Source organism: Papio anubis, chromosome 20 (assembly GCF_008728515.1).
Source record: "Papio anubis isolate 15944 chromosome 20, Panubis1.0, whole genome shotgun sequence".
Classification (NCBI taxonomy): Eukaryota; Metazoa; Chordata; class Mammalia; order Primates; family Cercopithecidae; genus Papio; species Papio anubis.
Genome location: NC_044995.1, coordinates 38,218,710 through 38,245,264, shown reverse-complemented (window position 1 = coordinate 38,245,264; position 26,555 = coordinate 38,218,710). Strand labels below are relative to the sequence as shown.

Genomic DNA, 26,555 nt, shown 5'->3' with positions numbered 1-26,555 from the left:
CACCGTGCCCGGCCAATCAGAGAAATTTTAAATAACCTAAATTAACTTGACACAGATTACCTAAAATTGGAATGCAACTGTCATTCTGGACTACTAAGAAAAATGAATAATCTTTCTTTAAGAAGCCTCCAGGGTGGGTGTGTTTGTGCATGCCTGCAAACCCATTACTTTGGGAGGCTGCTTGAGGCCAGGAATTTGATATCAGCCTGGGCAACATTGCAAGACCCCATCTCTAATTATTTTTTTTTTAATCAGCCAGGCATGGTGGCACATATCTATGGTCCCAGTTACTTGGGAGGCTAAGGTGGGAGAATTGCTTCAGCTCAGGAGTTTGAGGCTGAGTGAGCTATGATCACACCACGACAGTTTGGCTTTGATCTTAGGATTCCATTTGAGTGGAAACATCCGCGAGCCGGGGGTCTGGAGGCGGCCTCTTCCGTCTCCATCAGCTTTGATAAATGCCGGAATCGCGTCCGTGAGCTGTGGCTGGCGGTAACCAGCGACCTCCTTCTACGCTGCCCGCGTGTTAGCCCTGTCCTATTACCGCGTGTACGCCGCCAGGTGGTGGCTGCCCATCTCGAGGCGGCTCTCCCAGATGAACCGGGACCAGCTGCAGAAGTTCGTGCAATACCTCATCAGAGCCCACCACACTGAGGTGCTGCCCGCTCAGCAACAGCTGATGAATCCTGCTGGGCTCTGAGATCAACTTGGTGCATGGTAAGGGCACCCCGGGGGTCTGGTGGGGAGAGGATGCCCAAGCGCACAGCCACGCCACTTGCTGTGTGCCCAGCACTGGTCACTTACTGACAGGAAGTTGTGGGGGGCGGGGGGCGGAAAACGCGCCATGGCCTGCATCATCTGAGGTCATCCACCTGGTGAGTGGCAGATCCCAGATATCATCTGGGATGATGATAGGATGGATGAGTAGTTGCAAATCAGCCTATGGGCGGAGGGCAAGGGCAGGAGGGGAGAGCCTGCGTTAGAGGGCCAGTGGAAGGTCCGGCCCCAGGGCTGAGGGTGTCAATCGATGGAGCATCCTGGGTGTGGGAGGAGAGGAGGGGGACATGAAGGGAATGTGGGACATTTGTGGGTGTCAGAGGCGTTATGGGTGAGGGGATACACCAGGAGGTGTGGTCAGGGCTGAGAGGGTTTGGGGGGGTTCTGAGGGGCTTGGGCTACCTAGCTAGGATGGGGAAGATGAGTAGAAGGTGGAGGCATGGATGGATGATGGAGGGAGGTCCTGGGTGGGCACAGAAAGTGTTCATGATTGGCCGGGCACAGGGGCTCACACCTGTAATCCCAGCACTTTGGGAGGCCGAGGTGGGCGGATCAGTTGAGGTCAGGAGTTGAGGGGACAGCCTGAACAGCATGGCAAAACCCCATCTCTGCAAAATACAAAAATTAGCCAGGCGTGGTGGCGGGTGCCTGTAATCAGCGGCTCGGGAGGCTGAGGTGGGAGGTGGCGAACCGGGAGGCCGAGGAGGTTGCAGTGAGCTGAGATCACGCCACTACACTCCAGCCTGGGAGATAAAGTGAGACCCTGTCTCCAAAAAGAAAAAAGTGTTCATGATCAGGCACTGGGGACAACCGATGGTGTGGAAAAACGAATGGGTGGGTGGGGGATTCTTTTTTTTTTTTTTTTTTTTGAGATGGAGTCTTCCTCTGTCACCCAAGCTGGAGTGCAGTGATGCAGTCTCAGCTCGCTGCAACCTCTGCCTCCTGGGTTCAAACAATTCTCCTGCCTCAGCCTCCCGAGTAGCTGAGATTACAGACACACACCATGATGCCCGGCTAATTTTTGTATTTTTGTAGAGATGGGGGTTTCACCGTGTTGGCCAGGCTGGTCTTGAACTCCTGACCTCAGGTGATCCACCTGCCTCAGCCTCCCAAAGTCCTGGGATTACAGGCGTGAGCCACCATGCCTGGCCTGGACGGGATATTAAGAATGCAGATTGGAGTGAATGGGAGTGGAAGCGAGCTGGTGGCTCATATAATCCCAGCATTTTGGGAGGCTGAGGAAGGAGGATCACTTGAGACCAGCAGTTCAAGACCAGCCTGGGCAAAATAGTGAGCTACAAAAAATAAACAGAAGTAGCTGAGTGTGATGGCACATGCACGCCTGTAGATACTTGGGAAGCTGAGATGGGAGGATCATGAGCTTGGGAGGTAAAGGCTGCAGTCAGCTATGATCACGCCACTAAAACTCCAACCTGATGACAGACTGAGACCCTGACTTAAAAAAAAAAAAAAAAGAAGGGAAGGACGGAATTGATGGTGATTGGAGGTGAGGATAAGTGGTTGGGTGGGGAGGGCTTTGACTAGTGGGCTTAAGGTAGACTGATAGTGGTGGACAGATGAAGTCAGTGAAAGAATGAAAGATCCAATGGGTACATGGATTGGGAGTGAGTTGATGGGTGAATGGAAGGTTCATATATGTGGATCAACATTGTGGGTGGGCCAAGTGGGCAGGCGCTTTGTGTAGGGTGGATAGATGGACGAATGGGATAGTGGGTGTTTTGAGAGGTACATATGAATGGATGGTTTGATAATGAATGGATGGTTTAATGGAAGAATAGAGAGTTAGGGTTAGTTACTGGGTGATAACTAATAGTTATCACCTAGATAACTAGGATTAGTTATTGGATGATAGTTATTGGGTGGGGTGGATAGTGTACTTGTGTGAGTCAGTGGACAGATGGGAGGGTGGGTATTCTGAGTGGTTGGTTCACGTGGATTGGAAAGCTAAAAGGGGTGAGTGGGCAGATAGATCAATAAGATGAGTAGGTGGGTGGGAATTATGAGTAGGGTGGATGATGGATTGATGGGGTAGGTGGTTGTTTAAGGGGTATGAATATGGGGGACACAGCCAAGTAGATAGAGACTGTCATGACTTGGGTGGGGGTGGATGAGCGGGTGGCGTTTCAGGTGAGACAGATGAGTAAACAGATGGGTGGGTGGTGTTTTGAGTGGGATGGGTAAATGAATGGGTGGATGGGTAGATGGATGGATGTGTAGTGTTTCAGGAGAGATAGATGAATGGATTGGATGGATAAGTAAATGGATGAATGAACAAATGGATGAATGAGCTCCTGGTGTTTTGGGCAAGATGGGTGGGTGGGTGGATGGATAGATGGATGGATGGATATTATTACGGGTGAGATAGATGGATTGGATGGATGACTCAGTGGATAAATGAGCAAATGGATGAATGAGCTGGTGGTGTTTTGGACAAGATGGATGGATGCATGGATGGATGGATGGATGGATGGATGGATGGATACATGGATGGATGGATGGATGCATGGATGGATGGATGGATGGATGGATGGATACATGGATGGATGGATGGATGGATGCATGTGGATGCATGGATGGATGGATGGATGCATGGATGGATGGATGGATATATGGATGGATGGTGGAATACATATGGATGGATGGATGGATGGATGGATGGATGGATGGAATGGAATGCATGGATGGATACCATGGATGGATGGATGGAATGGATGGAACAAGACTTAGATACATGAATGGAGCCCGAGGATGGATGGATGTACGGATGGATGGATGGATGCATGGATGGATGCATGGATGGATGCACGGATGGATGGATGCATGGATGCATGGATGGATGGATGGATGCATGGATGGATGGATGGATATATGGATGGATGGATGGATGGATACATGGAATGGATGGATGGATGGATGGATGGATGGATGGATGCATGGATGGATGCATGGATGGATGGATGGTTGGACAGATGCATGGATGGATGGATGGATGGATACATGGATGGATGGATGGATGGATGCATGGATGGATGGATGGATAGATGGATGGATAAGATGGAATACATAGATGGATGAATGGATACTGGATACATAGATAAGATAGATGAAAGATAGATACACAAATGAATGGATAGATACTGTAGATGCATAGATGAATCTACAGATAGATAGATGCATAGATACATGGATAGATAGATAGATGCATAGATAGATAGATGGATATATAGATGGATAGATGGATGGGCTACATAGATGAGATGAATGGATAGATGATAGATGGATGCATAGATAGATGCATAGATAGATGGATAGATAGATGGATTTGGACAGATGCATGGATAGACCCGGATAGATGGATACACGGATAAGATGAATGGATGCATGGATGGATGCAGATGGATACAGTAGATAGATACATAGATGCATGGATAGATGGATAGATGCATGTAGATAGATGAATGGAATATATGGATATAGATAGATAGATAGATACATAGATAGATAGATAGATAGATAGATAGATACATAGAAATAGATACATAGATAGATGCATGGATGGATGGATGGATGGATGGTTGGACAGATGCATGGATGGACGGATGGATGGATGCACGGATGGATGGATGGATGCACAGATGGATGGATGGATGCACAGATGCATGGATGGATGCACGGCTGGATGGATGGATGGATGCATGGATGGATGGATGGATGGATGGATGGATGGATGGATGGATGGGCGAATGGATGCATGGATGGTTGAACGAATGGGATGGATGCATGGATGGATGGATGGATGCATGGATGGATGCATGGATGGATGGGTGGATAGATGGGTGGATGGATGGGTGGATGGATGGGTGGGTGTGTGGGTGTGTTGTGTTTCAGGTGAGATAGATGAATGGATTGGATGGGTGATGTATTATTCTGTTCTCACACTGCTATGAAGACATACCTGAAATGGGGTAATTTAAAATAAACAGGTTTAATCGGCTCATAGTTCTGCAGGCTACACAGGCTTCTGCATTTGGGGAGGCCTCAGGAAACTTACAATCATGGCAGAAGGTGAAGGAGAAGCAAACACATCTTCACATGGCTGGCAGGAGAGAGCGAGCAAAGGGGGAGATGCTATACACTTTCAAACAACCAGATCTCATGAGAACTCTATCATGAGACAACACTAAAGGGATGGTGCTATGCCGTTAGAAACCATCCCCATGATCCAATCACCTCCCTCCAGGCCCCACTTCCAACACTGGGGATCATAATTCAACATGAGATTTGGGTGGAGACACAGAACCAAACCATATCAGATGACTAAGTGGATGAATGAGAAAATGGTTGAATGAGCTAGTCATGTTTAGGACGAGATAGATGGATTGATGGAGGGATGGATGGATGGATAAATAGATAAATAGATGTTCGGGTGGGATGGACAAGTGGGTGGGTGGGGTTTAGGTGGGATGGATGGAACTTTGGAATGGGTTGGGTGACTTGGAAGAACGGATGGATGGGTCAGGTGCAGTGGCTCATGCCTGTAATCCAGCACTTTGGGAGTCCAAGGTGGGTGGATCACCTGAGGTCAGGAGTTTGAAACCAGCCTGACCAACATGGTGAAATCCCACCTGTACTAAAAATCACAAAAAAAATTGGCCAGGTGTGGTGGGGTGTGCCTGTAATCCCAGCTACTTGGGAGGCTGAGGCAGGAGAATCACTTGAACCCGGGAGACAGAGGTTGCAGTCAGTGAAAATGGTGCTGCAGCACTCCAGCCTGGGCAAGAAGAGCCAAACTCCGTCTCAAAAAAAAAAAAAAAAAGAGGCCGGGCGCGGTGGCTCAAGCCTGTAATCCTTTGCTGGGAGGCCGGGGGCAGGCGGATCACGAGGTCAGGAGATCGAGACCATCCTGGCTAACTGCAGTGAAACCCGTCTCTACTAAAAATACAAAAACCTAGCGAGAGGCTGGTGTGGCATGTAGTCCCAGCTACTACCGGAGGCTGAGCAGGACAATGCGTAAACCGAGGCCCGGAGCTTGCAGTGAGTTGAGATCCGACCACTGCACTCCCAGCCTAGGCTGACAAGAGACTCCGTCTCCAAGAAAAAAAAGAAAAAAAAAGGACAGATGGCAGGGGCAGTCGCTATCTCTCTGCAACCCCCAACCCCAGTCCCAGCCTCAGCTTCCTTTCCCTCCCTCCCCACAGGCGCCCCAGACCCCACCGCTGGCGCAGGAATCGAGGACGCCAACTGCTGGCACCTGGACGAGGAGCAGATCCAGGAGCAGGTGAAGCAACTGCTGTCCAACGGCGGCTACTACGGGGCTAGCCAGCAGCTGCGCTCCATGTTCAGCAAGGTGCCGTGCGGACCGGCGGGGCACGGGGTGCAGAAGGCCCCGGTGGACGCCCAGCCCTTCCTCACCACCCTGTCCCCGGCACAGGTGCGGGAGATGCTGCGAATGCGGGACTCCAACGGGGCGCGCATGCTGATCCTCATGACCGAGCAGTTCCTGCAGGACCCGCGCCTGGCCCTGTGGCGGCAGCAGGGCGCCGGCATGACGGACAAGTGCCGGCAGCTCTGGGATGAGCTGGGTGAGGCCCGAACCCCGGTGCATGGTGGACACTGGGACTTCGGCTCCCGTGGGGGCTGGCCCACTCCGAGATTAGGGTCTGTTCCCTGAATCCGCCCTCCATTCGTTTGGCAAACATGTATGAGCGCCTCTAAAGTGCCAGGCATGGTACTGGGAACTGGTGGTCAGAAGAGAACAAGAGAGTCAAAATCCTGTTCACGTGGATCTGATAGGAGGCACAGGCAATCAAATGTCATTGGCCCAGGGGTTGATACACATGTTTTCTTTGTTTTGAGACAGGGTCTCACGCTATTGCCCAGGCGGGCATGCAGTGCCACAATCTCGGCTGACTGCAACCTCTGCCTCCCAGACTCAAGTTATCCTACACCTCAGCCTCCCAAGTAGCTGGGTCTACAGGTGCACACCACCACATCCAGCTAATTTTTTATTTTTTGAAGAGACAGGGTCTCACTATCTTGCCAAGTCTGGTCTTGAACTCCTGGACTCAAGCAGTCCTCTCGCCCAGCCTCCCAAAGTACTGAGATGACATGCATGAACCACCAGGCCCAGCCTACATGTTCTCTTTCTTTCTTTTTTTTCTTTTGTTAGAGACAGGATCTCACTGTGTGCCCAGGCTCAAGTATAGTGGCACAATCATGGCTCACCGTAACCTCAAACTCTTGGGCTCAAGTGATCTTCTGGCCTTGGCCTCTCAAAGTGCTGGGATGACAGGCGTGAGCCACCACACCAAGCTGACATATGTTTGGTTTTTTGGTTTTTTTTTCTTTTCAAGACAGAGTCTCACCCTGTCTCCCAGGCTGGAGTGCAATGGCACAATCTCGGCTCACTGCAGCCTCCGCCTCCTGGGTTCAAGTGATTCTCCTGCCTCAGCCTCCTGAGTAGTTGGGATTACAGACGCATGCCACCTGTAGAGACGGGGTTTCACCATGTTGATCAGGCTGGTCTCGAACTCCTGACTTCGTGATCCACCCATCTCAGCCTCCCAAAGTGCTGGGATTACAGGTGTGAGCGACCACACCCGGCCAACATATGTTTTCTGTAAGAGCCACAGAGTTAATGTTATTCAGCCCTGCAGGCCATTTGATCTCTGTCGTGATGACCTAACTCTGTCCATTATAGTAAAAAAGAAAAAGCAGACACAGACATATATACCAAACGGGCATGGTGGCATTTCAATAAAACTTTATTTAAGAGCTGGGAGGCCAGGTGCAGTGGCTCACACCTGTAATCCCAGCACTTTGCAGGGAGGTAGGGGGATCACTTGGGCCCTGGAGGTTGAAGCTGCAGTGAGCCACGATCGTGCCAATGCTCTCCAGCCCGGGCAACAGAGCAAGACCCTGTCTCAACAACAAAAAGGGGCTTGGCACAGTGGTGGGATCCTGTACTTCCAACTACTTGGAAGGCTGAGGCAGGAGGATTACTTGAGCCCAGGAGTTTGAGTGCAGCTTAGACAACATGGTGAGACCCTGTCTCAAAGTTTTTTAAAAACCAGCTTTATTTATGGATACTTATTAATGTATTTGAATTTTATATTATTCCCACAAGTTGCAAAATAATCTTTTGGTTTTGTTTCCCTGACCATTTAAAAATGGAAAAATAGGCCCGGGTGCAGTGGTTCACACCTGTAATCCCAGCAGTTTGGGAGGCCGAGGTGGGCAGATCACTGGCCAACATGGTGAAACCCCATCTTTACTAAAAATACAAAAATTAGCCAGGCATTGTGGCAGACGCCTGTAATCCCAGCTACTTGGGAGGCTAAGGCAGGAGAATCGCTTGAACCCAAGGTAGAGGTTACAGTGAGCTGAGATTGCGCCACTGCACTCCAGCCTGGGTGACAGACTGAGACTCTGTCTCAAAAAATAAATAAATAAAAACAAATACAAATAAAAATGGAAAAATAAATCTTAGCAGGCAGGCTAATCAAAAATAAAGGGTGGTTCAGTTTTCACCATGGGCAGTGGTTTGCTGCTTTGCTGACCCCTGTGTTAGATTGTGATAAGTGCTACCCAAAAAACCCCAAAACACCTTGAGAGGAGGCCTGGTTTGGTATTTATTTATTTCTTTATTTATTTATTGAGATTGAGTCTTACTCTGTTGCCCAGGCTGGAGTGCAGTGGTGTGATCGCGGCTTACTTCAACCTCTACCTCCTGGGTTCAAGCAATTCATGTGCCTCAGCCTCCCAAGTAGCTAGGACTACAGAGGCCTGGGTTGTAATAATCCCAACCTTTTTTTTTTTTTTTTTTTTTTTGAGATGGAGCTTTGCTCTTTTTGCCCAGGCTGGAGTGCAGTGGTGTGATCTCATCTCATTGCAGCCTCCACCTCCCGGGTTCAAGCCATTCTCCTGCCTCAGCCTCCCAAGTAGCTGGGATTACAGGCGCCCACCACCATGCCCGGCTTTTTTTTTTTTTTTTTTTGTATTAGTAGAGACAGGGTTTCACCATGTTGGCCAGGCTGTTCTTAAACTCTTGACCTCACGTAATCCGCCCGCCACAGCCTTCCAAAGTGCTGGGATTACAGGCGTGAGTCACTGCGCCTGACCCTCTAATCCCAACTTCTAACTTACCAGCGGTGTGAGCCTGTGCAAGCCATGTTACATCTCCGTGCCTCAGTTTGCTTGTCTGTAAGGTGTAAAGGCTGTGGGTTGCAACTTCCGAGGGTCGAGGTGAGGGGTTAGCATATCATCAAGTGGTACACAGTGGGCACTGCGGAAGTGTGTGTCACTGCCACTGTTGGCAGGAATATTGAGCCTGCCCCGTGCCTCCTCAGGGGCCCTGTGGGTTTGCGTCGTCCTGAGCCCCCACTGCAAACCAGAGGAAAGGGCAGGCTGGCTCCAGCTGCTCAGCAGGTGGGACAAGCTCGATGTGTGCCCACTGGAAGAAGGCAACTACTCCTTCGACGGCCCCAGCCTGCAGCCCACCGTGGCCCCCATCCCAGGTAGGAGAGAGGGGTCTTTACCATGCCCCCCCAAAACCATCACGACTAACTGTGGCCCCACTTATCATCATGGTGCTCTTCCCAGGAGAGACAGAGAGTGGGGCAGAGCAAAGTGGACCCCAGTCCTTGGCTGTCCTCCCAGGACTAATCCCAACTTGTCCAGCCAGGAAAGAGTGAGTGCCGAGGGCAGGAGCAATGGCAGCCCAAGTGGACAAGTGAAGTAAAATGCTTAAAACACCTGCAGTCCTGGGCTGGTCTGGCTTGGCTTCCTACTAGTTATGGGAGCAAAGAGATGGTGAGAGAGGAAAAAAGATAGGAGGACTCAAACAGGAGAAAGTGAGATACTGAGGAGAGAGAGACAAGTGAAGAGAGGCAGAGATGGATAGAGAGAGGGAAGAGGCAGACAGAGGAGTAGATAGGAGGGAAGACAGAGATTGAGGAGAGAGGGAAAAAAATGTATAGCAAGTACAGGCCAGGCGTAGTGGCTCACGCCTATAATCCCAGCACTTTGGGAGGCTGAGGGAAGCAGATTCATTGAGGCCAGGAGTTCGAGATCAGCCAGAGCAACATGGTGAGACCTTGTCTCTACAAAAAATACAAAAATTAGCTGCGTGCGGTGACGCATGCCTGGAATCCCAGATACTCAGGAGGCTGAGATGGGATAATCACTTGAGCGTGGGAGGCAGAGGTTGCAGTGAGCTGAGATCGCACCACTGCACTCTAGCCTGGGCGAGAGTGAGACCCTGTCTCAAAAAAAAAGAAAAGAAAAATAGCAAGTAGGAAGAGAAAGACAGATAGCCAGTTAGTTGCTCAACCTGTTTTCCATCAGTGTGATGGGCCTGTACTAGTTCCTAACACATACATGCTTCCCTTTTTTTTTTTTTTTTTTTTTTTTTTTGAGACAGTCTCACTCTGATGCCCAGGCTGGAGTGCAGTGACGCAACCTCAGCTCACTGCAACCTCTGCCTCCTGGGTTCAAGCAATTCTCATTCCTCAGCCTCCCAAGTAGGTGGGATTACAGGCGTACACCACCATGCCAGGGTTAATTTTAGTGGAGATGGGGTGTCGCCATGTTGGCCAGGCTGGTCTCGAACTCCTGGCCTCCTGTGATCCTCCCACCTCGGCCTTCCAAAGTGCTGGGATTACAGGTGTGAGCCACCATGCCCAGCCCACACGGACATCTTCGAAGGGTGGCTTCAAGGACTGGGGAGATGGTGTACGCCGATAGCTTTGCCCAGGCCTAAACCCCAATTAGTACTTGGTGGGGAAAGTGGCCACAGCTCAACTGCTATAGGGAAACCCCTCACTGGGCCATGTTGGGTGCCTCTCTGCAGGCTCGGAGGAAGAGGAAGAGGTGGCAGCCACAAGTCCCCGCCACACGGTATTTGGCCGCGCCTTGCTGGCTGGAGAGCTGCACTGGAATGACGCCTACCTGCAGAGGATCCTGGCCAGTGACTCCTACGGGCCCAGCCTCACAGGCAGCGTGGGTGGGGACAAACCGACTTTCGACCCCCAGGGCCGCCCACTGTGGCTGGGAGAACCTTTCCCCACTGCCTGCGCCCGTGTGGACACCCTGCGTGCCCACGGATACCCCCAGCAGGCCCTGCGGCTGGCCAGTGCCATCATCAACACGCTCCGGCTGCAGCGGCGGCATCAGCTGGAGAGCTACAAGCAGCAGAAAAAAGGTCAGCCTCAGCCAGGCACGGGGACTCGTGCCTGTGACCCCAGCACATTGGGAGTCCAAGGCGGTAGGATTGCTTGAGGCCAGGAGTTCAACATCAGTCTGGGCAACACAGTGAGACAATGTCTCTACAAAAAAAAAATTGCTGGGCGCGGTGGCTGAAGCCTGTAATCCCAGCACTTTGGGAGGCCGAGACGGGTGGATCACAAGGTCAGGAGATCGAGACCATCCTGGCTAACCCGGTGAAACCCCGTCTCTACTAAAAAATACAAAAAACTAGCCGGGCGAGGTGGCGGGCGCCTGTAGTCCCAGCTACACGGGAGGCTGAGGCAGGAGAATGGCGGGAACCCGGGAGGCGGAGCTTGCAGTGAGCTGAGATCCGGCCACAGCACTCCAGCCTGGGCGACAGAGCGAGACTCCGTCTCAAAAAAAAAAAAAAAAATTAACTGGATATGGTGGCTCACACCTGTAGTTCCAGCTACTCTGGAGGCTGAGGCAGGAGGATCACTTGAGCCCAGGAGTTCAAGGGTGCACTGAGCTATAATTGTGCCACTGCACTCTAGCCTGGGTGACAGAGCAAGACCTCATCTCTTTTTTTTCCTCTTTTTTTTTTTTTTTTTTTTGAGATAGAGTTTCGCTCTTGTTGCCCAGGCTGGAGTGCAACAGAGCAATCTCGGCTCACCACAACCTCCGCCTCCCAGGTTCAAGCCATTCTGCTGCCTCAGCCTTCTAAGTAGCTAGGATTACAGGCATGCGCCACCATGCCTGGCTAATTTTTTTTGTATTTTTAGTAGAAATGGGGTTTCTCCACATTGGTGAGGCTGTTCTCGAACTCCCGACCTCGGGTGATCTGCCCGCCTTGGCCTCCCAAAGTGCTTGTATTACAGGCTTGAGCCACTGCACCTGGCAAATTTTTTTTTTTGAGACGGAGTCTTGTTCTGTCACCCAGGCTGGAGCACAGTGGTACAATCTTGGCTTACTGCAACCTCCACCTCCCCGGTTCAAACGATTCTCCTGCCTCAGCCTCCTGAGTAGCTGGGACTACAGGCACCCACCACCACACCCAGCTAATTTTTCTATTTTTAGTAGAGACAGGGTTTCACTATGTTGGCCAGGCTGGTCTTGAACTCCTGACCTTTTGATCCACTCACCTCAGCCTCCCAAAGTGCTGGGATTACAGACATAAGGCCCCATGCCTGTCCTACTGAAAATATTTTTAAAATTAGCCAGGCTTGGTGGCACACACCTGTATTCCCAGCTACTAGGGAGGCTGCAGCGTGAGAATTGCTTTAATCCGGGAGGCAGAGGTTGGCTGCAGTGAGCCAAGATTACACCATTGCACTCTAGACTGGGTGAGAGAGTGAAACTCCGTCTCAAAAAATATTTTAAAAAAAGAGAGAAAAGAGTGAGGAGAGAGAGAAGAGGAAAGAAAGGGGGTGAGGGAGGGAGAGAGAGAGAGAGATGGGGGGAGAGAGAGGGGAAGGAAGAAAGGAGGTGAGGGAGGGAGAGAGAGAGATAGGGGGAGAGAGGGGGGAAGGAAGAAAGGGAGGGAGGAAAGGAGGCTGTATGAGCCCCAAAAACCACATTGTGTACTAGATATGGGGGTGGGGGACAGGAGAGAGGCCACCAGTTGAGAGAGCTGGTTGATGGATCAGCTGTCAGGAAATTGAACAAAGAAAAGCGTGTCATGGAGGAAACATGGGGGCCCTGGGACCCGAGCAGAGCTCTGACCAGGCTTGGCAGCATCAGTGAAAGGCACCTAGATTTTAAAAATTAGCCAGGTGGCTAATTAGCCGAGTATTTAAGGATGTGCATGGCCGGGCGAGGTTGCTCACGCCTGTAATCCCAGCGCTTTGGGAGGCGGAGGCAGGCGGATTGCCTGAGGTCATGAGTTTGAAACCAGGCTGGCCAACATAGTGAAACCCCATCTCTACTAAAAATCCAAAACACATTAGCCAGGCCTGGTGGCGTGTACCTGTATTCCCAGCTGCTCAGGAGGCTGAGGCAGGAGAATCGCTTGAACTGGGAGGTACCTGGAAGTTGCGGTGAGCTGAGATCACACCATTGCACTCTTGTTGGGCAACAAGAGTGAAACTCCGTCTCAAAAAAAAAAAAAAAAAAAAAAGGATGTGCAGGAGTTACCCAGGAGAAGGGGGTGGAGGAAGTGCTCAGAATAGAAGGAACACCGTGAACAGGAGCCAGGAGGGAAGAGAGTACGTGGCTTGGAGGACAAGGCTGGAGGACTGGCTTCCAGATGAGATAGGTCACCAGTATATGAAAAAACTTCATACTGGTCCTTGGGGGCCCTAAAGGCTGTTGGGGCCTTATCTTCAGAGAGGTGGAGAGGGAATAAGGGCAATGAGGAGGGGAATGACACTTTGGGTGTTTTAAAAAGCGTCCAGTGGCCAGGCATGGTGGCCCATGCCTGTAATCCCTCTGGGAGGCTGAAGCAGGAGGATCGCTTGAGCTCCAGAGGTCGAGGCTGCAGTGAGCTATGATTAGGCCACTGCACTCCAGCCTCGGCAATAGAGCGAGACCCCACCTCAAACAAAAAGTTGAAGGTGACCATGGGGTGAGCAGGTGGTGGGCATTATGGGACTAGACTGGACGGCAGGTCAAGAAGAGGAATACCCCTCCCTCCTAGAGACTTGGGCAGGTGTGTGGGCATTGAGCCCCATCTTTCTACCCGCAGAGCTGCTCCAGAAGGGTTCCACCTGCATCACCAACACTGAAGGATGGGTGGGGCACCCCCTGGACCCCATTGGCTGCCTCTGCAGGGCGCTCCTGGAGGCCTGTCGTCTGGAGGAGGAGACACTTACCCTTTACCCAGGTACTCACATGGGGGACTCTTGGAGGAGGTGGGACAACCCCTCCTCACTGGCCATGCCTCCTGGCCCAGTACCCCTATAAGGTAACTCCCAGACTCTTACCCTTGGCCACGCCCCTACCTTTGGCTACCTCCCCTGGCCAGTGCCCAGAGTCACTAGGCTTAGCTTCTCCTGAAAGTGAGGCCACTATAGGCCTAGCTGCTGCTAGAAGGTGGGGCCCCCGCGCTCCCCCAACCCCATGAGTGCTGGGAGCTTCTGGGCTCCCTCTAAAACCTACCCTGTGCCCAAGTCTCCATGCTTGGGGCCAAGGGCTACAGGGATCTTAGGGAAGGGGATCTGTCTCCAGCAGCCCTGGCCCTGTCTTCCCCAGACTCAGGCCCCGAGAAGCGGAAGGTGGCCTACCAGCACGTGCCTGTGCCCGGGAGCCCTGGAGAGTCCTATTTGGTGCTGGCGCTGGAGGTGGCACTGCTGGGGCTGGGGCAGCAGCGGGCCCTGCCGGAGGGGCTGTACGCCCAGGACAAGGTGGTGCGCAACGAGGAGCAGCTGCTGGCCCTGCTGGAGGAAGTGGAATTGGATGAGCGGTTGGTGCAAGTGCTGCGCAAACAGGCGGGGCTGCTGCTGGAAGGTGAGGCCCCGCCCCTAGGCCTGGCTGTTCCTGAAAGGTAGGGTCCTGCCCCTGGTCCTGTAGCGGCCGGGTTGCTGCAAGATGGGAGGCCCCGCCTCAGCCCCGCCCCTAGCCCCGCCTCCTGGTCATACTGTCCACTCATACCTTGGCAGTTTCTAAAAGGAGAGATCCGGCTCTTCTTCCCGCCACCTAATGCGTGCTGCCAGCCAGTAACTGCTGCTTGTGCTGAGGCACCGCCCCCTTCCCTCCCGGGAGCCAATGAGCCAAGTGGCTGATGTTAAAGCAAGGGCGTCCCACCTTCATCTGCAACTTAGGCACCGCCCCTGGCCCGGCGTGTTCCTCAGGGGCCCCGCCCATGGCCTGGCCCTATTGGCCTGTGTGTTGTGAGATTCCGTCCCCTAGCGCCGCAGGGAGCCGCTTATCCCTGCCCCTTCCAGGCCCTCTACACTATCGGACTTGCTCGTCTTGGCCGCTGGTCCCGCTCCCCAAGGCAGGTGCAGCCCCACCTCCACCCTCTGGCCCCACCTTGCATCTGAGCCCTGCTCCTCACCTGGGAGTGTGCCTGGAGTCTCTTCTTTTTTTTTTCCTTTTTTCTAGTGGCGCGATCTCGGCTCACTGCAACCTTCGCCTCCTGGGTTCAAGTGATTCTCCTGCCTCAGCCTCCCGAGTAACTGGGATTACAGGCATGCGCCACCACACCCAGCTAATTTTTGTATTTTTAGTAGAGATGGGGTTTTCCCACGTTGGCCAGGCTGGTCTCAAACTCCTGACCTCAAGTGATCCGCCCGCCTCGGCCTCCCAAAGTACTGGGATTACAGGCATGAGCCGCGGTCCCGGCCTCCTCTTTTATTTTATTTTTTTTTTGAGATGGAGTCTCGCCCTGTCCCCCAGGCTGGAGTGCAGTGGCGCGATCTCGGCTCACTGCAGCCTCTGCTCCCGGGTTCACGCCATTCTCCTGCCTCAGCGTCCCGAGTAGCTGAGACTACAGGCGCCCGCCACCACACCTGGCTAATTTTTTTTGTATTTTTAGTAGAGACAGGGTTTCACCTTATTAGCCAGGATGGTCTCGAACTCCTGATCTCGTGATCCGCCTGCCTCGGCCTCCCAAAGTGCTGGGATTACAGGCGTGAGCCACTGTGCCCAGCCTGGCCTCCTCTTTTATTTGTATTACCCAGAGCTTGTCTCAGTCTCAGCCCTGAACCCCTACCCCTGGTGACCCATCTAGCCACAGCCACTCTACCCAGGGGCCAGCCCACCCACTACTTAAAGCCTGGGGTCTTGTGAAACCTGGGGAGGGGCTGAGGCAAGCCCACACCTGGGCACTGAGCTCAGGCTATTCCTGCAGGGGGTCCCTTCAGTGGCTTCGGGGAGGTGCTGTTCCGGGAGAGCGTGCCCATGCACACCTGTGCCCGCTACCTGTTCACTGCACTGCTGCCTCATGACCCCGACCTGGCCTATCGCCTCGCGCTGCGAGCCATGAGGTGAGGATAGGTGGCCAGGGCGGGGGAGCTGGGGGGAAGAGGGGCGGGCATGGGAGGGGAGCTCAGAGCCCCACCCGGCCAGCCTGAACTCACAGTCTAGTTAATTGATTCTCCCTCACCCTGGCATTTGATGATGATGCCATGTGCTTTTCATTCTGCCACCTAGGCTGGAGTATAGTGGCATGATCTCAGCTCACTGCAACCTCGACCTCCTGGGTTCAAACAATTTCCTTCCTCAGCCTCCCAAGTGGCTGGGATTACAGGCATGCACCACCACGCCCAGCTAATTTTTGTATTTTTAGTAGAGATGGGGTTTCACCATATTGCCCAGGCTGGTCTTGAACTCCTGACCTCATGATCCACCTGCCTTGGCCTCCCAAAGTGCTAGGATTACAGGCATGAGCCACCTCACACAGCTGTGCTTTCTATTGTTAAGTATAAATGTGAGTTTTTTGTTTTTTGTTTTTGAGACAGGGTCTGGCTGTGTCACCCAGGCCGGAGTAAGGTGGTGCAATCTCTGCTCAGTGCAACCTCTGCCTCCTGGGCTCAAGTGATCCTCCCATCTCAGCCTCCTGAGTATCCGAGACTCCAGGCGTGCATCACCGCACTGGGCTAATTTTTGTATTTTTTGTAGAGATGGGGTTTCACCATGTTGCTCAGACTGGTCTCGAATTTCTGAGCTCAAGTGGTCTGCCCGCCTCGGCTTTCCAAAGCTCTGGGATTATAGGCGTGAGCCACTGCACCTGGCTAAATGTGTAATCTTATTTTGAGTTTGAGAATATTCACATGATACATGAAAAGGTACACAAAGCTGAGATCTTTTCTAGGCAGGTTTATCTCAGCCTACCCAGATCTCTCTGGAGGCAAGCATTGTTATCACTTTCGTATCTATCCTGCAAGAATTGAGGTTTCTGCAAACCCAGAATCTGGAAATTGAACACTGGTCCTCCTTTTATACCGGTGGTACATCCTGTATCTATTCTTTGCACCTTTTTTTTCATTGAGCTTTGCATCTTATAGGATTTGTCGTATCACACAGGACGTGAATCACTGCGTAGTCTTCCACTATAAGGACACGTCATAAAAGAACCAGTTGGGGCCAGGCGCGATGGCTCACGCCTGTAATCCCAGCACTCTGGGAGGCCGAGGGGGGCGGATCATGAGGTCAGGAGATCGAGACCATCCTGGCTAACGCTGTGAAACCCCATCGCTACTAAAACTACAAAAAAATTAGCCGGGTGTGGTGGTGGGCGCCTATAGTCCTAGGGAGGCTGAGGCAGGAGAATGGCGTGAACTGGGGAGGCGGAGCTTGCAGTGAGCCCAGATTGCGCCGCTGCACTCCAGCTTGGGCGGCAGAGAGAGACTCTGTCTCAAGAAAAAAAAAGGCCAACTCGATAGTAAACCATGCCCAACAAGGTGAAACCTATTCCACGCCTTCTGAAACCATCCTTCAGAGATACCTGTAAACAACTTGGGATCCGGCCTGGTGGTACACATCTATGGTCCCGGCTACTTGGGAGGCTGAGGAGGGAGGATTGTTTGAGGCCAGGAATTCAAGGCTGTAGTGATCTATGATCCCACCTATGAATTGCCACTGGACTCCAGCCTGGGCAACAGAGCAAGACCCCATCTCTCTCTTTTTTTGTCCTTTTAGAGACAGTCTCACTCCATTGCCCAGGCTGGAATGCAATGGCAGGATCATAGCTCTTCACAGCCTCATATACTTGGGCTCAGAGGATCCTCGCACCTCAGCCTTTCAAGTAACTAGGACTACAGGCACTCATCACTACACCTGGCTAGTTTTTAATTTTTTTTTTTTTTTTTTTTGAGAGGGAGTCTCACTCCATTGCCCAGGCTGAAGTGCAGTGGCGCAATCTCGGCTCACTGCAAGCTCCGCCTCCCGGGTTCACGCCATTCTCCTGCCTCAGCCTCCTGAGTACCTGGGACTACAGGTGCCCACCACCACTCCCAGCTAACTTTTTGTATTTTTAGTAGAGACAAGGTTTCACCATGTTAGCCAGGATGGTCTGATCTGATCTCGTGATCCACCCGCCTCGGCCTCCCAAAGTGCTGGGATTACAGGCATGAGCCACCGCGCCTGGCCTAGTTTTAAATTTTTTTTTTGTAGAGATGGGATCTCATTACATTGCCCAGGTTGGTCTCAAATTCCTGGTCTCAAGCGACCCTCTCATCTTGGCCCGTCTCTTTAAAACACACACACACACACACACACAGAGTTGGGAGTGTTTTCCCAGAATATTTAGAAAGAGCAGCATGTAAGAGCCAAGATTTAGACAACAGACTTTTCTATGCAAAAATTTTTTTCTCAGCAAAATACAGCCCATGAGGCCTAATTTGGCCTGCCACCTGTTTTCGTACAGCCCATGAGATAAGAATGGTTTTTACATTTATAAACGGTTGAAAAAAATCAAAAGAATATTTTATAACACATGAAAAATATGTGAAATTCAAATTTCAGTGTCCAGAAATGGCTTTATTGGCACACAGCCATGTCCATTCATCTGTGAATTGTCTGTGGCTTCTTTGGCAGGACAATGACAGAATTAAGTTGTTGAAATACAGATCAGCGGCCGGGCACGGTGGCTCACGTAATCCCAGCACTTTGGGAGGCTGAGAGGGGTGGATCACTTGAGGACAGGAGTTCAAGACCAGCCTGGCCAACATGATGCAACCCCATGTCTACTAAAAATACAAAAATTAGGGCCAGGAGCCATGGTTCACGCCTGTAATCCCAGCACTTTGGGAGGCCAAGGTGGGCGGATCACCTGAGTTCGGGAGTTCGAGACCAGCCTGACCAACATGGAGAAACCCTGTCTCTACTAAAAATACAAAATGAACTGGGCACGGTAGTGCACGCCTGTAATCCTAGCTATTCGAGAGGCTGAGGCAAGATAATCATTTGAACCCGGGAGGCAGAGGTTGCAGTGAGCCGAGATTGTGCCACTGCAATCCAGCCTGGGCAACACGACCAAAACTCTGTCTCAAAAAAATAAATAAATAAAAACAAAAATGTAAAAATTAGCCGGGCACGATGGCACATGCCTGTAATCCCAGCAACTCAGGAGGCTGAGGCATGAGAATTGCTTGAACTTGGGAGGCAGAGGTTACAGTGAGCCAAGATCACGCCACTGCACTCCAGCTGGATGACAGAGCAAGACTCTCTTTAAAAAAAAAAAGAAAGAAAGAAAAAAAAAGAAATACAGACCAAAGACCCTGCAAAGCCCAAAATATTAGTGGTCCAGCCCTTTGAAGAAAAAATATGCTGGCCTCTTATCTGAGTCCATGACTCAGTACCTTATATAATCTTCAAAACAACCTAGCAAAATAAGTATGTTTACTCTCATTTTCCACCTACAGGAACAGCAAGGAAGCTTAGGTAATATTTGGAATGAGGCTAGCCTGAGTCCTATTGCATGCTGTTAATCCCACCATTGGGCAACTTTGAATAACTTTTTTTGTTGTTGCTGTTGTTGTTTTTGTTGAGACGGTCTCTTTCTGTCACCCAGGCTGGATGGAGTGCAGTGGCACTGTCACAGCTCACCGCAGCCTCGAACTCCCAGGCTCAGGCTATCCTCCCACCCACCTCAGCCTTCTGAGTAGTTTGGACTATAGGAGCCCACCACCACCCCCAACTAATTTTTGTATTTTTTGTAGAGACAAGGTTTCGCTGTGTTGCCCATGCTGGTCTCAAACTCCCGGACTCAAGCAATCTGACTGCCTCAGTCTACCAAAGTGCTGAAATTACAGGCATGAGCCACTGTGCCTGGCCTTGAATAACTTTCTAAACACAAAACTGCATATATGGTGAGCCACTTAGCAATATAGCTTACAAGGAGGCTGAGACAGGAGAATCACCTGAGACCAGGAGTTTGAGATCAGCCTGGGCCACATAGCAAGACCCCATCTTTATAGAGAGAGAGGAGGGACAGAGGGAGGGAGGAAGGGAGGAAGGAAGGAAGGAAGGAAGGAAGGAAGGAAGGAAGGAAGGAAGGAAGGAAGGAGAGAAGAAAGGGAAAGAAAAGGCTGGGCTTGGTGGCTCACACCTGTAATCCCAGCACTTTAGGAGACTGAGGCAGGCAGATCATCTGAGGTCAGGAGTTCAAGACCAGCCTGACCAACATAGAGAAACCCCATCTGTACTAAAAATACAAAATTAACCGGGCATGGTGGCACATGGCTCGTAATCCCAGCTACCCGGGAGGCTGAGGCAGCAGAATCGCTTAAACCAGGGAGGTGAGGTTGCAGTGAGCCGAGATCGCGCCATTGCACTCCAGCCTGGGCAACAAGAGCAAAACTCGGTCTCAAAAAGAAAAAAGCCAGGTATGGTGGCACATGCCTGTAGTCCCAGCTACTCAGGATGCTGAAATGGGAGGATCACTTGAGCCCAGAAGTTCCAGGCTGCAGTGAGCTATGATTGCACCAAGGACTCCAACCTGGGTGACGGAGTGAGACCCTGTCTCTAAAATAAGTAAATGTATCAATTTATAAACAACACTGCAGTGAACATCTTGCACACACATCTTCCATCATCTTGAGTTGTCAGGGCTCTGCTGGCTGAAGTGGGGAGGCCAAGACAGGAGGCTTCTCTGTCTCCTAGAGAGAATGGGGACAACAGACCCACCTCACCATGGCTCACTTCTCCTCTTACCCAGGCTGCCTGTACTGGAGACAGCATTTCCTGCTGGAGAACCTCATCCCAGCCCGCTGGACTCCATCATGAGCAACCGCTTCCCCCGCTGGTTCATCCTTGGCCACCTGGAGACCCGCCAGTGTGAACTGGCTTCCACCATGTTGACAGCCGCCAAGGGTGAGGGTGGCAGCTGTCCTGATTCCTTTATCTTCCTCCTCTGTCATCTCCTTCTTCCTTCCCTCTTAACTTTCCTACTTCCTCTTATCCTTTCACGAAATTCCACCCACATTCCTTGAGCGCCTCCTATATATACCAGACACTGTCTCAGGTGCTGGGGATGTAGCAGGTGGCAAAACTGTCCCAGATCCCCTGCCCTGTGGAATGACATTCTAGTGGGGAGAAGCAAGTGATGCAGTAAATGAGACAGGAACAAGTACCATGGAGTGGAATAAAACAGGTGAACATTTAAGCAGAGACTGGAAGGTGAGGTGGAGCCATGCAGGTAGCTGGTGTCTTACCTCAGGCTGGCGTAACAAAACACCAGAGACTGCGTGACTTCAACAACAAAAATTTATTTTCTCACATTTCTGGAGGCTAGAAGTCTAAGATCACTACGTCAGTATGGCTAGTTCCTGGTGAGGGCTCTCTTCCCAGCTTACAGACGGCTGCCTTCTTGCTGTGTTGAGAGTTGGGGGGAGTGGAGGGGTGAGTAGAGAGGAAAGTGAGAGAGAGGAGGTGGGGAGAGAGAGAGAGGGACAAAGAGATAGTAGGAGGGGGACAGAGAGAGGAGTCAGGTAACAGAGAGGAGAGAGAGAAGAAAGAGAAGAGGGAGAGAGGAGAGACCGAGAGGGAAAGTTAAATTTCTCCAGTGTATCTTCTTCTAAGGTCACTAACCCTCTCATGAGTACCTGAACTTCATGACCTCATCCAAACCTCATTATTGGCTGAGCACGGTAGCTCATGCCTGTAATCCCAGCACTTTAGGAGGCTGAGGCAGGCAAATCACTTGATGCCGGGAGTTCGAGACCAGCAAATCACTTGAGGCCAGGAGTTCAAGAACAGCCTGGCCAATATGGTGAAACCCCATCTCTACTAAAAATGCAAAAATTAGCCAGGCACAGTGGCACACACGTGTAATCCCAGCACTTTGGGAGGCCAAGGCAGGGGGATCACCTGAGGTCAGGAGTTCAAGACCAGCCTGGCCAATGTGGTGAAACCCTGTGTCTACTAAAAATACAAAAATTAGCTGGGCGGGGTGGCAGGCACCTGTAATCTCAGCTACTTGGGAGGCTGAGGCAGGACAGTCGCATGAACCCGGGAGACAGAGGTTGCAGTGAGCCGAGACTGCACCACTGCACTCCGAGACTGCACCACTGCACTCCAGCCTGGACAACAAGAGCAAAACTCCATCTCAAAATAATAATAAAAGCTAACATTTGAGCAGCTCCTTGCCATGTTAAGGCCTTGCCAAGTATGGGCCCACCACCACCCTGTGAGGGGGGTTCCATTGCCTGAGTGTTACCCATTTTACAGATGGGGCAGCCAGGGCACAGAGAGGTAAAGTGACTTACTCAGGGTCACACAGCTAGTGGGTGGCAGGACCAGAATTTGAACCCTGGCATTCTGGGTGTGCACCCGATGCCTTTGAGATGAGGGAGAGGTCCACAGGATCCCTAGGTGGCTTTCTTTTCTTTTTTCTTTTTTTTTTTTGAGATGGATATCGCTCTGTCACCCAGGCTGGAGTGCAGTGGTGCGATATCAGCTCACTGCAGGCTGTGCCTCCCGGGTTCAAGCGATTCTCGTGCCTCAGCCTCCCAAGTAGCTGGGATTACAGGCGCCCGCCACCATGCCCAGCTAATTTTTGTACACGGGGTTTTGCCATGTTGGCCAGGCTGGTCTCGAACTCTTGACCTAGTGATCCACCCACCTAGGCCTCCCAAAGTGATGGGATTACAGGTGTGAGCAGCCACTGCGCCCTGCCCCTAGGTGGCTTTCTGTAACAGGAAAGGGCCACAGAGGAGATAATTGGCAAGGACTGGGGGCGCTGAGGTCTGAATACATATCCCTCTACACTCACCTGTGTCCCTGGGTGGAAGGATCTGTGTGAACAGGTCGGGTGGTTGTCAAAGGCTAGTGCTGGGGTGTATCTGACGGTGTCCTGTGTCCCTCCCTTCACCCAGGAGACCCCAAGTGGCTACACGCGGTACTGGGCTCCATCCAGCAGAACATCCACTCTCCCGCCCTGCTCTTCAAGCTGGCGCAAGACGCCTGCAAGACAGCCACCCCGGTCAGCGCCCCACCAGACACCACGCTGCTGGGCATCGCACTGGAGCTGGGGCTGCAGGTGAGGGCTGTCAGGTGGATGCGGGAGGGCGATGCTGGCTTGGGGCCAGGATTGATTGTGAGCTGCGCCTCCGGGGGCATGGGCTGCTAGTGAGCCACTTCGCTGGGGACCCCGCTTTTGCCCGAGCTGTTCCTCAGGGGTGGGGCCTGAGCGAGAGCCACTCCCTTGGGGCGGGGACTGTGAGTGAGCCACACCTCTGAGGGCGTGGCATGAGTGGGCCACTGCCTTGGGGGCGTGGCATGAGTGAGCCACTCCCCTGGGAATGGGGACTAGATGAATCGGTGTCTCTGGGGATGGGGTCTGCATGTGGGCCACACCTCTGCAGGTGGGGCCTGACTGTCAACCTCACCTTTGGGGGCAGGGCCACAGAAGGGCAAGGTCTGTAAGGCCTGGGAGTGTGGGAATGGGATCCCTATTGGGGTGAAGCCTATGAATTATTAATAGAATCTGCCTATGGAGGAAACTGAGTTCTGGGGGAGAGTTGTCACTGGAGCAGAGAGGCAGGGCCTGCAAGCCAGCGGATGGATAGCAAGGGAAGTCTGGGGGTGGGGCCTGGGAGTAATGTGCTATTGGTTAAGGATCATGGGTGGGTGGGTTTGAAGCCGAGGGTGGGACAGAGCCTACCAATAAGGAGCTTCCTTGGGGGCGGGGCCTGAGGAGGATTGCCCATCTATGGAAAGGGATTCACCACTGAGAGGCTGGCCCAGGGTAAGGTCCTGAAGATGAGACACCAACTCTTGGGGTGGGGTCTGTGGTTGAAAGTCCTGTATGCGGCAGGGTGTGGTGGCCCACACCTGTAATCCCAGCACTTTGGGAGGCCGAGGCGGGCAGATCACGAGGCCAGGAGTTCGAGACCAGCCTGGCCAACATGATGAAACCCCATCTCTACTAAAAACACAAAAATTAGCCAAGCGTGGTGGCACGTGCCTGTAATCCCAGCTACTCGGGTTGAGGCAGGAGAATCGCTTGAACCCGGAAGGCAGAGGTTGGAGTGAGCCGAAATCACGCCACTGCACTCCAGCCTGAAGGACAGAGCAAGACTCTGTCTCATGAAAAAAAAAAAAAAAAGTCCTGTATGCAGGGCCTGCAGCTGAGTGTCTGGGTCATCCCCAGGGGCCAAACAAAGGGTGGTACTGCAAGGGCAAATCTTGGGTGCAGCTTGCTGGAAAGAACTCGTCCGTAGGGTATGGGTCCCATGGGACCTGGAGGAGGGCGGAGACTGCAGGAATAGACAGGTAAGAGACCTGTGGGGGTGGGGCCTCAGAGGGTGGCAGAAGTTCACTAAGAAGATAAGGAATAGGGCCGGGCACAGTGGCTCACACCTGTAATCCCAGCATTTTGAGAGGCCAAGATGGGAGGATTGCTTGGGGCCAGGAGTTTGAGATTGGCCTGGAAAACATAGTGAGACCCCTGTCTCTAAAAAAATAACTTTAGGGCCGGGCACGGTGGCTCACGCCTGTAATCCCAGCACTTTGGGAGGCCGAGGCAGGCAGATCACAAGGTCAGGAGATAGAGACCATCCTGGCTAACATGGTGAAACCCTATCTCTATAAAAATACAAAAAATTAGCCGGGCGTGGTGGCGGGCGCTTGTAGTCCCAGCTACTCGGGAGGCTGAGGCCGGAGAATGGCGTGAACCCGGGAGGTGGAGCTTGCAGTGAACCGAGATCGCGCCACTGCACTCTAGCCTGGGCGACAAGCAAGACTCCGTCTCAAAAAAAAAAAAAAAACTTTAAAAATTAGCCAGATGTGATGGTGCACCCCTATAGTCCCAGCTCCTCAGGAGGCTGAGGCAGGAAGATTGCCTGAGGCCAGGAATTTGAGGCTGCAGCAGTGAGCTATGATCACAACACTGCACCCCAGGTTACAGAGCAAGAAGACCCCAACTCTAAAAGAAAAAGCAGAAAAGAAAAAAGAAATTGGGGCCAGGTGCTGTGACTCGCACCTGTAACCTGTAATCCCAGCACTTTGGGAGGCTGAGGTGGATCACTTGAGGCCAGGAGTTCAAGACCAGCCTGGCCAACACAGTGAAAACCCATCTCTACCAAAAATTAGCCGCGGGTGGTTGTGGGCGCCTGTAATTCCAGCTACTTGGGAGGCTGAGGCAGGAGAATCACATGAACCCAGGAGGTGTAGGTTACAGTGAGCTGAGAGACCACAACTGCACTCCAGCCTGGGTGACAGAGTGAGACCCTCAAAAAGAAAAAAAAGGAAGCCGGGCACGGTGGCTCATGCCTGTCATCCCAGTACTTTGGGAGGTTAAGGCGGCAGATCACGAGGTCAGGAGATCGAGACCACCCTGGCTAACACGGTGAAACCCCTCTCTACTAAAAGAAATACAAAAAATGAGCTGGGTGTGGTGGCAGGTGCCTGTAGTCCCAGCTACTCAGGAGGCTGAGGTAGGAGGAATGGCCTGAACCTGGGAGGCAGAGCACGCAGTGAGACAAGATCGAACCACTGCACTCCAGCCTGGGTGACAGAGCAAGACTCCATCTCAAAAAGGAAAAAAAAAAAAGGCCAGGCGCAGTGGCTCACTCCTGCAATCCCAGCACTTTGGGAGGCTGACGCCGGCGTATCACAAGGTCAGGAGATTGAGACTATCCTGGCTAACACGGTGAAACCCCATCTCTACTAAAAGTATAAAAATTAGCTGAGCATGGTGGCAGGCGCCTGTAATCCCAGCTACTTGGGAGGCTGAGGCAGGAGAATTGTTTGAACTTGGGAGGCGGAGGTTGTAGTGAGCCAAGATCGCGTCACTGCACTCCAGTCTGGGTGACAGAGCAAGATTCCATCTCACAAAACAAACAAACCATCTCAAAAAACAAACAAACAAAAACAAAAAAAGCAAAACAACAATCCTGTGAGACAGATACTATTTTATCTCCATTTTCTAAGTAAGGAAACTGATGCCTAGAGAGTTGAGATCACTTACCCAGGTTCATTGGATCAGCTTTAACCTCCAAGTGTTTCTGGGGTCCTCCATCTCCCAATGCCCCTCCATAGGCCAGCCCAAGACTCCGGCTAACCCCCTTCTCCCCACCCCTACCCTGCAGGTGATGCGGATGACTCTGAACATAATGACCTGGCGGCGGAGGGAGATGGTGCGCTGGCTGGTCAGCTGTGCCACAGAGATTGGTGAGAGCCCCTAAGGGGACCTGCAACCCACCTCGCTGTTCTGGTTCTGCAGAGGGCACTGAGAGAACCAGACAGACAAGAAAGAGAGAAGCAGCTGGGCACGGTGGCTCACGCCTGTAATCCCAGCACTTTGGGAGGCCAAAGCGCGAGGATCACTTGAGCCCAGGAGTTCAAGAGCAGCTTGGGTAACATAGTGATACCCCATCTCTACAAAAAATTAAAAATTAGGTGGGCATGGTGGCACGTGCCTATAGTTCCACCTGCTTGGGAGGCTGAGGCAGGAGGATCGCTTGAGCCCAGGAGATCAACGCTACAGTTAGCCATGATTGTGCCACTGCACTCCAGCCTGTGTGACAGAGGAAAACCCCCTCTGGGGAAAAAAAAAAGAGAGAGAGAAGCAAGCCAGGCATGGTGGCACACACCTATAGTCCCAACTATCGGGGGGGCTGAGGTGGGAAAATCACTTGAGCCCAGGAGATTGAGGCTGCAGTGAGCTG

At 52.1% G+C, this 26,555-nt stretch overlaps 1 protein-coding gene and 1 long non-coding RNA gene across 2 annotated transcripts in view; one reads left to right on the top strand and one right to left on the bottom strand.

Annotated features, from left to right (window-relative positions):
- Nucleotides 1-572: 572 nt before the first annotated feature.
- ZSWIM4 (zinc finger SWIM-type containing 4) overlaps nt 573-26,555 on the top strand; it is a 28,921-nt gene continuing 2,938 nt past the window's right edge. Inside the window, 12 exon segments of the mRNA XM_031659822.1 lie at nt 573-681; nt 683-717; nt 5,997-6,145; nt 6,230-6,380; nt 9,147-9,314; nt 10,649-10,999; nt 13,688-13,825; nt 14,194-14,448; nt 15,794-15,929; nt 20,603-20,757; nt 22,761-22,924; nt 25,977-26,058. Coding sequence (XP_031515682.1) covers nt 596-681; nt 683-717; nt 5,997-6,145; nt 6,230-6,380; nt 9,147-9,314; nt 10,649-10,999; nt 13,688-13,825; nt 14,194-14,448; nt 15,794-15,929; nt 20,603-20,757; nt 22,761-22,924; nt 25,977-26,058 — 1,870 coding nt within the window. The 5' untranslated portion in view covers nt 573-595.
- Nucleotides 6,370-14,340, bottom strand: LOC116271685. The gene is made up of 3 exons (XR_004180366.1): nt 14,226-14,340; nt 8,944-9,180; nt 6,370-6,536 (listed from the first exon to the last, which is right to left on the bottom strand). It is a non-coding gene; the product is annotated as an uncharacterized LOC116271685 (long non-coding RNA).